General features: G+C 38.7%; 1 protein-coding gene across 1 annotated transcript; it reads right to left on the reverse strand.

Moving 5' to 3' along the window:
* Positions 1-278: 278 nt before the first annotated feature.
* Positions 279-10,221, reverse strand: LOC121506409 (immunoglobulin-like and fibronectin type III domain-containing protein 1). Its single transcript, XM_041782204.1, has 23 exons — positions 10,108-10,221; positions 9,865-9,987; positions 9,624-9,760; positions 8,079-8,178; positions 7,935-7,976; positions 7,803-7,848; positions 7,499-7,682; positions 7,235-7,348; positions 6,958-7,120; positions 6,555-6,827; positions 5,882-6,472; positions 5,672-5,796; positions 5,445-5,586; positions 4,996-5,289; positions 4,613-4,909; positions 4,336-4,515; positions 4,083-4,211; positions 3,692-4,000; positions 2,870-2,955; positions 2,552-2,744; positions 1,803-2,099; positions 475-801; positions 279-387 (listed from the first exon to the last, which is right to left on the reverse strand). Exons 1-23 carry the CDS (start codon positions 10,157-10,159, stop codon positions 383-385), a joined length of 4,209 nt encoding a protein of 1,402 aa, XP_041638138.1. The 5' UTR covers positions 10,160-10,221; the 3' UTR covers positions 279-382.
* Between the last annotated feature and the right edge of the window lie 1,386 nt (positions 10,222-11,607).

Here is an 11,607-nt window from a genome sequence, read left to right on the forward strand (position 1 = left end):
ATTAAAAATTCAAACACCAGATATATTTAGTTATGGCATTGTGGTTATCTTGTAAACCTGCAGAGGTTATAATTCAAAATCAAGCATAGGAAATTATACTAAATACAATCACAGCTTTGGGTCAAGGTCAACATACAAACAATCATGAGATACAGTATTTACGCACACAATCTAAGTGTAATTTCAGATGATCTTTGACAAAGTGCTGTTTCTGTCCAGTGGATACACTGATTACATTTCTACCTAAAAAAAAATGTAGACTCTATATGTTATGTGTGCTTTTAAAGTTTCTCTTGGGTGTTACAGTAAGAGCTGTCTATGTCCATCCCCTCATCCTTAACGTAAACCTGCATCTTGATGAGTTCAGGCGAACTGCAAAACTTTAATCTGAAGAAAGAGAAGGAGAAAAGACTTGTTAAAAGATGTAGCCAAGGAAATCAACTTTTGAGAAGTGTCAGATATTAGATGTTTCACCTTTAACAACGAGCTTGGTAGAACACTCCACTCTGCCCAGAGGGTTTTCAGCAATGACCGTGTACTCTCCACTGTCTTTTGAACCAACTTTGAGAATCATCATGGAGCAGACTCCACATGTGTTAGTGATGTAGTAGTTGGTGTTGGTGTTGAGGCTGATGTTATTTCTGTACCAGGTGACATAGGGTCTGGGGTTTCCTGTCACGGCACAGCTCATGTAGCACTCATAGCTCTCTGGGCTATTGTGCAGTTTTAGTGGAACAGAGAATGCAGGCGGCGCCTCAAAGCAACAGTCCTTACTTTCAAGAAGGTTCAAAGTAAATGTCTCTGCAAGGGCAAAAGAAAGGGGAAAGAAATGTTTAAAGGGGGATATGTACATTGTCAAACTTACTTCCATAAAATAGAAAGAGAGCAGCTTTCACTGTGTGTTCCACACACATCAGGCAAACCAAGAATTTCTTAGTAATGAGGGTTGGCATTGCTTTTGACATTAGTATCCTCTGCTGTTTGGGTGCAACCCATATGTGAAAACTATCATGCAGAAACTCTGCTAAAATTATTGCATTTAATCATAAATGGATTGATTGCTGTTAATCCAAAGGGCAGCTACTTAAATTATTCAAAAAATGAAATCCAAAATTTGTGTCTTAACACACTAGATATTTTGGAATGAGGTTCCTGTAAACATGTGAAAACACTGACATCTATATGTGGCTGAATTTTGGATTTAGACTGTTAGAAATTTTTCACCTCTTTTCTGGCTTGGTTTTGTTTGAGCAGGGAAAATATAGGAGCCCCTGACATCACCAGTCTTGACGGGGAATTACCCCGCCCCCTAACACTACAAGGATATCTCAGTAAAGTCTGTTGTTAGCTGATGTCACTGCTTTCACTTTTGCTCTCTGTGGTGTAAATTTCCCAAATCTATCAGCCACAGTGGCCTATGGGTCATTGAGAAAACAGTAAATTTAATCCCCACCTTCTGTATTTCTTGTAACCTAGAGAAGATTTAGATGCCTCCTTTTTCAATTTTGAAAAAACTTAATAAGCTTAAATATGTTTTACATGTCTGAAATTTGGCCAAGTGGTTCATAACACAGTGGTCTGGCATACAACATACAAACCTAAAGTACAGTTTTTTAAAAATAACTTTACAGGGGCATTAAAGTGTTCATTAATCTGTTATTGTTCATTGCTTTGACAACTGATAGTTTGAGAAGTAAAGATTTTTGCTTTTTCAATATTTAGCATAATTTGTAAGTTGAGATTTCCTTTTGATTTGACAATATAAACACTGCACACTACTAGATCACTTCTGGAAAACCTGCCTTTAATTCTTTTCACTTCCCATGGTGCTGACTCAGAGGGATTCGAAGTTCCCATATCATTCTTGGCGTAGACCCGGAACTTGTACTGCCTTCCAGGCATGATATTGGCAACAGTGAACTTATTATTGAAGAGGTGGTCTGCCACAGTATGCCAAGAACGTTTCACAGAATCATGCTTGGTGACCATGTAGTGCAGCCTGTCATCTTTCTTCTCATCTGGAGAGGGAGTCCAGGAGACTGTCACTGTTCCCGGCACATTCTCATCAAGCTCCACAGGGCCTGGAGGCTTTGGGTCATCTAAAAACAAACATTATTTGCCTGTTAATTCACCACATTATCACATTAATGGTTACTTTTCTATCACAAGTATAAATGAAGTACAAATGTATAAAAATATGCTTGCACTTGTTTAGGGTTTACAATGCTGCTGAAAGCTCAGTGCTAAAACACATTCTTCATGGTATGTGCACTACCACCCCCAGAATTAAAGACCCTAAATGGACAGTTTTTTACACTCACTGTACATTATTCTTGTAAATCATATTTGGTGTGCTCCTGAAAGATTTTGCTGTTTAGAGTGTAACCCCCTCTTTCACATTGTACACACTATAGGCCCATAGAATATTACTTAAGTTTAATGTCTTCATCTGAAAGCTAAAGTAGCTGTAGTCAAGTTGAAGCATGAGTTGTTTCTCAGAAACTTGTATGGATGACACATAAGGTGAGAAATGTTTTTTTTCCCACTGTACCTGTGACCCTTATCTCTACACTAGTGGTCTCTTGACCAACAAGGTTCTTGACAATGATTGTGTAGATCCCAGAGTCATGACGTTCAGATGCAGCGATGATTAGCTGTGATGATGTGTCCGTGTTGCTCACTGTTACATATTTGGGCACAGGAAGTCCATCCTTGAGCCAATTAATAGCAGGCATGGGTGAGGCCTGAGAACAGAACCAAACAGGGACAAAATATGTTAATCCTTTTTTAACAGCACAAGGACACTTCCAATCTCCCATTTAAGAGAGGACATTCAGTAAAAGACATTTAAGATTTTATTAGACCATACCACAAAGTTAAAGTTGATTCGAACAGAGTTTCCAGCTTTCATCACCATGAAGTTCTTCATTTTTTTGTCAGTGAATTGTGGTCTCACTGTGGCAAGGAGAAAAACAATGGAAACAAAATTAATAAGACAAGAGAATTAATATAAAGTATATCAAATAACCAGTCCAGACCATGAGTCTCAAACTGAAATTGACTTGGGGCCACATTTGGTGTCTGGGAGGAGGGCTAAACCTTTTTTTATAGTGCAGTGAAATGTTTTGAAATGTTCAACTTAAAGTAATCAAAGATGGTTGATCCTTCTGTATGAAAGCACAGTATAACTAATAATCTCCTAATAATCTTTAGGAGAATTTGCTTTTTGTAATATAATTTTTTGTGCTCTTTGCTTTTATCAAAATGACAACTGAAGAGAGACAGGGGACATGGGATAGAGAATGGGGGCAAGACATGCATGCACCTGCTCCACCAAATGAGCTAAACCAGCGCCTGAAGAATGAGCCTAAATTCATTATTTTCGTTAGAACTTTAACACAGCTTCTAAGAGGGACAGGGGGGCGGGATCACACTGACAACAGAAAGAGGGCGAGTATGCCAAATGTGCAGAAAAGTGGATCGAAAAAAACTTCATGTTCAATTATCTGACCTTATGAAAATCGATATCAGTGAGGTGTTTGAACAACACTGTGTACTGGAATCTGTTAAGGACTTATACCACCCCTTATAATCAGCCCTAACACTCAGTGTGCATTGATATCTGCTTATTATATAACATAATTTATCCTCATTACTCTGAATGTTAAGACAGTATACATTTTCCACTCACCTGGAGGAGGCATTGCAATGATGTAGTTGTCCAGCTCTTGAGGCTCACCATCTCCACCCTCATTGGTTGCTAAAACTCTCACCCAGTACATAGCCATAGACTTCATACCCATGATGGTGTAAGAGGTCATAATGATAGCACTGGAGTTACAGCGACACCATTCTGGGTTTTCTGCTGGTCTCAGTTCCACAAAGTATCCCTTAGCCTCATCTTGGACCCCTTCTTCCTCAATGGGTTTGGTCCAGCCAAGTGATAAGGTGGTGTATGTGGAGTCTGTCACTTTTAAGTCAATAACTTTGCCAGGAGGTTCTAAAGGTGTAGATAATTAGGCATTTATGACAAGTGGAGCACTGAAAACAATCACATTGTCTTTAGTTGGCTTATTACTTACTCTTTGGATCCCTCGCGAAGACAAATTCAGAAGGTGAACTTGGCTCTCCAGCACCAGAAATGTTGATCGCAAATACGCGGAACTCATACTCAATGCCTTCAACAACGTCCTTCACTGCATACTTTTTCTCTGTTGAAATGTTGATTAGTACAATTAACAATATTCAATATTTAGTTCCTTTTTTGTGGGGTTTGAACAATAAAGAGCATTTCTCTTGAAATTAAAGTTTCAAATAGTTTTAAAGTTGCCTGACCTTTGATGGGCTCATCTGGTGGGTTGACTTGGCTCCAAATATTACTTCCATTCTTACGTTTCTCAACATTGTATCCCAAAAGGTTGGTTCCCCCAGTGTTGGTGGGTGCAGTCCAAGCAAGATTGATACAGTCTTTGAAAGCACTTACAATTTTTGGTGTAGAGGGAGGTCCAGGGAATGCTGAAAGAATCATGCAAATAATGCCGATGTTGTTTTAGCCTTCCCTACTTAAGTTGCTGTCACTGATAAATGTTGATAGGACTAAAAGAAGACTCACCTTTTGTACCGGCCTGAATGTCATCAGTTTCCATCATTTCACTGGTGCCTTGATCAGTTTCTGCAATGATGTGGTAGCAGTACTTTCTGCCATGATCCACATCAGTGTCCCTGTATTTGGGCTCTGGGCCAATCTTGCCTAATTTCTTCCAGCTGTTTCGGCCAATTTGATTGCGCTCAAGGATGTAGTCTGTTATAGGAGAACCTCCGTTGTCTTTGGGAGGCCTCCATTTGAAATCAATGCAAGTTGAGGAGCTTTCAATGATATCCACAGGGCCCATGGGTGGTGTTGGTCTATCTGTAGTAAGAAAAGGCAAAGCAAACGTTTTGCTTTCGTTTGAATTAAGAGCCTGCAAGTTCTAGCCTGAAGTGTACAATCCTTACCTAGTACAACAAGCTGTGTGATGGCTTCAGTTGTTCCGCATTCATTCTTAATCTTGATCTTAATTTCTCCTGTTGTTTTGCGATTGCACTTGGTTAACACCAGACGGCTGTGTGTGGAAGACCTCTCAATCTTGATATTGGTGTCCTCATAAAGCTCTTCTCCCTCGTTGTACCACTGTATCTTCAGTGGTTCCCGGCCAACAAATGTAACTTTGAAGGCTGCATCTTTGCCAGTTTTGATTGTGACAGGTTTTATTAACTCAGCAAGATCATCAGCGTTAAATCTTGGTGGATCTACAGAATAAAAGAGATCTTTAACGTTGAAGCTGTTATTCTGAGCAAAAAAGATTCTATTTTCATTGTCTTTTTACTGGCAGTTCTGTTTTGTATTCTTGAAATTGAAAACCTGAATTTCAAGAATTAAACTGAATCTGATGACAATAAAGTACCTTCAACTTTCAGCACAGCCTCTGTTTTACGGCCATCAGCCTCACATCGGTACTTTGCAGCATCCTCTTCTGTGCAGTTTTTAATAATAAGTTTGCGATAGGTCCCATCTTTAACAATACAGATATTTTCTGAAGCTGTAATCTAAAAAAAACACAGAAAAAAAACACTTTAGTCTCATACGGTTAAAGGTGAAAGCAATTACTTTTGCAGCACTTGTGATCTTCACCTCATTCCCATCCTTGTACCAGATTCCATCACACTCCTCACTGTTCAGCCTGCAGACCAGTTCTGCATCAGTACCAATAATGGCAGCTACATCTGACAGACCACTGGTGAAATACACTCCCGGGTCTAAAGAAATCATAACCTTGGTGTCAACTGGGAACAGTTTTAAACAAAAGTTCTTCAAAATGTACAACTGTTTGATGTGTCTTACCAATGACTGTGTCCGGGACGAGCGGGCCTTTTCTTACTCTCTTTTTTTTCTCTTTAGTAGGCTCCCCTTCCCCTTCATCCTCAGCGCCCTCTGCAGAAGCTTCTCCTTCCTTTGTTTTTTGTCCCGGTTCCAAATCTTCTTCCATCTCCTCCTCCTCCTCATCCTCTTCATCCTCTTCTTCCTGTTCCGCGTCTTCAGCAGGAGCTGCTCCTGCTTCACCTTCTCCTCCTTCTGCCGTTACCTTTGCCTTTGTCTTTTTCTTTGTCTTTTTCTTTTCCCCTGTCTTTTCACCTGCCTGTTCTTCTGACAGTGCCTTTTTCTTTGCTTTTGCTTTTTCTTTGGCTTCTGCCTTAGCTTTAGCCAAGGCTTCAGCTTTGGCCTCTGCCTCTGCTTTAGCTTTGGCTTCAGCTTCTGCTTTTGCAGCCGCAGCTGCTTCTGCCTCTGCCTTTAGTTTTGAAACTAATTCATCCTTCTGTTGTTGTACCTTAGCCTGCTGCTCCTGAGCAATCTTCAGCAGCTCAGCTCCACCTCCTCCTGCTCTGGTTGTTTTCCGAGCTTTTTTCTTCCCTTTTGAATTTGGATCATTATCAGCTAAAAATATACACAAATAGAGAACATTTAAAATTTGTTTTAAACATTCCAAGCAATATAGTGTAAGATTTTGGAATATTACCTTCCACTACAAGCCAAGCACTGCAGGATGCCATTCCAACCACTGCAGCATATATTCCTTTGTCCAATGGAAGGCAATCTTTTACCACCAGTGTATGAATCAACATGTCCTCTGACACGAGGATGTCATATTTTTCCCCTTGTTCAAGAGGGATATTTTTTCCCATCCAAGATATCTTTTTCAGGGGTTGTGAGATAACACACTCAAAAACAGCATCCTCCCTTTCCTCTGCTTTGACGTCTTGAATCTTGACAAGGAACTCTACAGGGGGAACTACACAGAACAAAAAAAACAGCTTAACATTACTACATTTTATGTGGAAGTTCAATTCATGGAGCAATTGTTGGGTCTGTATAAGGCTTTGGATCAAATTGTGTAGAACTACTTTAGTGCTTGGTCTTACGTTTGAAATCTGTTGAGAAGATCTTGACTCCATCCACTTCAACTTGGTATAATCCTACATCGTCAGGATCAACACCATTGATGCTAAACATGAACTTCTTTCCCACTTGCCTCAGTCCATGTTTAACCTCTGTGTCTGCATCAAATGGGATCATGACTCCATCCTGTTTAAGATCATGCCATCAGAAATGGCAGCTGTTCTGCCTTATCATGTGACTTTAAATATTTCCATATAATCAATCCACTTTTTAAAAAAGACAGTTTAAAAGAAATCTTACCTTGAATAAGAAGATTTTGCTTGTAGGGTCTTTAAGTGACATTTCAAGCTCAAACTCTGCATTGCCATCGAGATTCAGTTCAATAGGCTTTAGGTTGCACAGCCTTTCAACGACCTAGATAAAAAAGAGCGAGGAAGAAGAAACTTAACAGTGTAAATGTTGGGATCTTTTTGTATTTCCATTGGTACGTTATTCTCTCATATTGTAATACACGAGTGGCTGTTGGTGTCTTTGCTTTTAGATGTAGATTAATTTGAAATATACCTTTTCTTGCTCTTTCTCCCTTTCAACCTTCTTCTCATTTAGCTTTTTCAGCATCCCACGAAAATCAGTGACGCCATACTTGGCACAGATGCTTTCATAATCTTTCTTGTCAGCACTCATTAATATGTCCCAAAACGTATCATCAATCTCTGGTTTCTTCTCTTCTTTCGCCTCTACATCAATTCTACAAAAGACAACAGGATATTTTTTATGAATGGCTGCAAAAGTAAAGACCCATTAAACAGGAAAAAAAAAAACCCACTGTGTATGTGAACTTTGCCCATACATTAAATTTTCTACCTACTTGTTTTTCAAGGCCTTTTTGAAGTCCTCGGGTGTCTCTCGGATAGCTACAACAATATCAGCAACACTGTCACAATTTCAATTCAGCAACTGAATGTAAAGCATTATTACTCATAAAATATTGATTGCTTACCTGTTCTTGATGCCTGCAAGGCTCTGTTCTTTTTATATCCAACTAGAATGAAAGGAATGAGAGTAAAGTGAAACAGATGCATTTTCTGCTGAATATGTTTTGAATAGCAATATTAAAAATATGAAATAAAAGAAAGCAACTGACCCTCAATAACATTAAGTGTAGCAGTCACAACAGCTTTTCCAAAGTCGTTTCTGGCATAACACTTGTAGGTGTCAGCTTGATCCACGCTTACATCGGGCATCTATAGATCATAATAGTCACTAATTAACAACATAGTGGTGCAACATGATCTACTGATAATCCTGATTTGTTTCTTGATATTTCTTATTTTTTAGAATTTTAATGTTCCTGTAATGTGATAACAAAAACTTTATTTCAGGTTTTCTGTTGTACTGTTTCATGAACCACCAGGCCAAATGTCAGTCATGAAAAACATCTCTAAGTTTATAAAATTAAGTTTCGAAATCATGAAAAATTAGGCAGTAAAATCTGCTCTAGGATTTTTGGCATGTTGGTAGAATGAAATGAAACCACACCCACTCAGGAGAAATAAGAAATAATTTTTCAGATCAGAGTTTAGCTGCCTGACTATGTGCAGAGCTGAGAGACAGAAGTTACTTTTAATGACCTGTAGTCCACCATGGCTGATAAGTTTGAAAAAAATACGTCATGGTGAACCTGTAGCATGTAGCTGGATGGTAAAGGTGACATATTGTACCCTTTTAAGACAAGTTTATATTGTTCTCAGAGGACCCCAAAACATGCCTGTGAAGTTTGTTGCAGAAAAACACTTCAGTATTGTATTTTTGCATGTCTGAATAGCCGTCTGTTTCAGCATTACTCAGAACGAGCAGTTTCTGTCGGCTTTAATTAGCTGTCTGACTCTGCCCCTGACCACACCCCTCTCAGGAAATGGATACAGCACTCCATATTACAGACACTTTTTCTTTTTTTTTTTTTTTTTTTCCAAAGTTCAAACTGGGATTTGAACCATCAACTTCCCAGACCATAGTCAGCAGGGTAACCCACTGAGCTATCCAGCATCTCAGCTGGTAGCTGAGAGGATCAGTAGAGGAGGATGGGAACTTTACTCAGAGTGGAGGAGGGCCAACCAAATCTGGGGGCGGATGCCTAGGCCCCTGTTGAGATCACTAGATATAAAATCTGAGAATGGCTTGTTTCAGCACACATTTTCTGAAAGGTGGAGAAAGAGAGGAGGAGAGGGAATGGATTTTTCTGGAACGTGAGGGGATTGTGGACAGGCCAGGGACACATATTTGTGTTAGAAAAGCCTGAAAAAGTGATTTTTGCATAATATGTCCCCTTTAACTTTCAATGAAGGCGGTGACATCAGCTAACAACAGATTGTATTGAGATGAACTGCCTGGTTATTAGATATCATTGTACTGTTGGGGGGGTGGGGTAGTTCCCCATCAAGACTGTTGTTGTCATGGGCTTAGATATTTGCCCTGCTTAAATAAAACCATGCCAGGAAAGAGGTGAACAACTTCCTAACTGTCTAAATAAAAAAATTCAGTCACATATAGATCTCATGGTTTCCACAGGTTTACTGCAACCTTATTCCAACTTATCCAGTGTGTTAAGACACAAAGTTTGGATTTCACTTTACAGAGATTTTAAGTTATTTTCTGAGCATTTCTTTTGACACATGGTCAGTCAACCCACTTGTAGCATGTATTCTCCAGACTTCTCGTCTTGGGTGATTTTGCACCTTTCTTGATCAATTTCCCCATCATTTCTCATCCAGGTCACGACTGGTGTTGGTTTACCAATAATCACAGCTCTGAAGATTGCCAGTTTTCCTAAAGGAAAAGCAGAAAGAGTTTATCTTTACGTATGCTACCAACTTAAACATCTCATCAAAAATTTGGTTGGGTATCTGATGAGAGATGCAATTTTACCTTACCTTCTTGTATTGTTAGAGCAATAGGTTTCCGAGTAAAATCTGGGGTGGTCATGCCTTCAGGAAGTTCTTCCACATATTGAGTAATCATAACTCCTGGCACTTTTGACCGCTTTTTAATTTTCACTGTAATTTAATGAGAAAAGCCTTGTTTACCATTTCTTGAAGAATGACTTAGATTTGGCAGCCTTGGCCTAACAGAAATGTAAAGCTGATTGCCATGATACAATCTTAAAGTTCACTTACCCTGGCCAGGAGCCGTTGGCTCCTCATCCTTAGCTCTACGTATTTTAAACATCTTGATCAAGGAAACAGCTTCTCTGTGATATGAAAAATAAAAATTAAACACTCCAAAAGTACCTAGTAGTAACTGAAGTAAAACTGTACATTTCCTGGACATACTTTGTAAAAGATAAAATAATTTTTTTTCCCCCCGTCAATTCCAAACAAGTCTTATGATTTCAGTGAATTAGGGAGGTGTTAGTATGGCTCGACCACTAGTAGCAACCCATGGACCCATTTTAACTACCTTTTCACTCTGCTGCCATCTGGCAGACATTTAATCACCCTTAAAACTTGCACATTAAGGTTTAGAAACATTTTCTACCCCAGAGCCATTATCGAACTGAACTCTTCAAGAATAGTGCCACAAACATAACCACCAATTCCCCAAGAACACTGACAGTTACAGTACTCACATCTGGCACTGTGAGCATGTGTGAGCATTTTCTGTTTTTACAATACATCATTACATTACAATATTAAGTGCAGTAGGACGATTTAAAATGTGCAATATGGTCTTTTCATCTTATGTAACATGGCTGCTGCAATATGACTAATAACCACACGCAATTTTTCTGTTTTTATGTAACCCTGTTTTTTAACACTATAGACTGCATTGAATGCACAAGACTTGTTCTAACTGTTTCTGGCTCTGCCAGTTAGCCTACTCCTTGTTTTTAAGAGTTGCAAAGCAAATTTCTTTGTACAGTGTACATTGACAATAAAGTTATTCTACTTAATTCTAATCTCATCCCAAATATCAAAATCTTAATTTAGTATTTCTCATACTAAATTATACAAAGTGGAGAGTTTGAACAAATTCAATTACAAACAATGAACCCCCCCCCCTCAAATGCCATAAAAATGAGAATCAGGCATTTGTTGCATTTGGGCCATTACTGTGAACGTCATGTTTGAGAATATAACCCCTGTTAGGAGCCTTGGGTTTGTAACTCTATCTGTGCTGTAAATTGAGAATTCCTGAGATCACAAAATACAAAATGCTTCTCATGCCGTCTGCAGATTCCTGTGAGTGAGCAGCCTAATTTTGCAGGCAGTGGGTCACATGCCTCATAAAACTATCTGTCATGACTCAGGAAGTGGCGCAAGTTGTCGACTGTAAATTTAACATTGTAATTAAGATCCCTGAATTTAGGGTTTCTTTTCTGTTAGTGCTGAATACTTTAAAGAAATTAGTGATAACATAAAATAGAACAGTTGAATGCGGAAAAATTTGAATTTTGTATGCTCATATAAATTTAAACTGTCAATTTTTTGTTTTGTTATTCACTAAAAGCTTGAAAATTAACATTTTTATTATACAATCAATCATCACCACTGTCACTTTCATTATAGATAATCTGTTAAAGGTTTTAATGTACCAGTTCAGCAAATAGTATTTGGGATGAATTGAGTCCTCTAAACATTGAATTAAGTTGACAGGTTGTAACCTTAATTTGCATA

This window comes from Cheilinus undulatus, linkage group 3 (assembly GCF_018320785.1).
Source record: "Cheilinus undulatus linkage group 3, ASM1832078v1, whole genome shotgun sequence".
NCBI lineage: Eukaryota > Metazoa > Chordata > Actinopteri > Labriformes > Labridae > Cheilinus > Cheilinus undulatus.

What these genes read in the sequence shown, in the direction of transcription:
- LOC121506409 (XM_041782204.1), bottom strand. Translation starts at nt 10,159, where the DNA reads ATGTTTAAAATACGTAGAGCTAAGGATGAGGAGCCAACGGCTCCTGGC. An exon ending in AAAAAGGCCTTGAAAAACAA is followed by an intron (nt 7,683 to 7,802) that starts GTAGGTAGAAAA and finishes TGTCTTTTGTAG; the next exon opens with AATTGATGTAGAGGCGAAAG. An exon ending in CATTGCAATGCCTCCTCCAG is followed by an intron (nt 2,956 to 3,691) that starts GTGAGTGGAAAA and finishes TCCTTGCCACAG; the next exon opens with TGAGACCACAATTCACTGAC.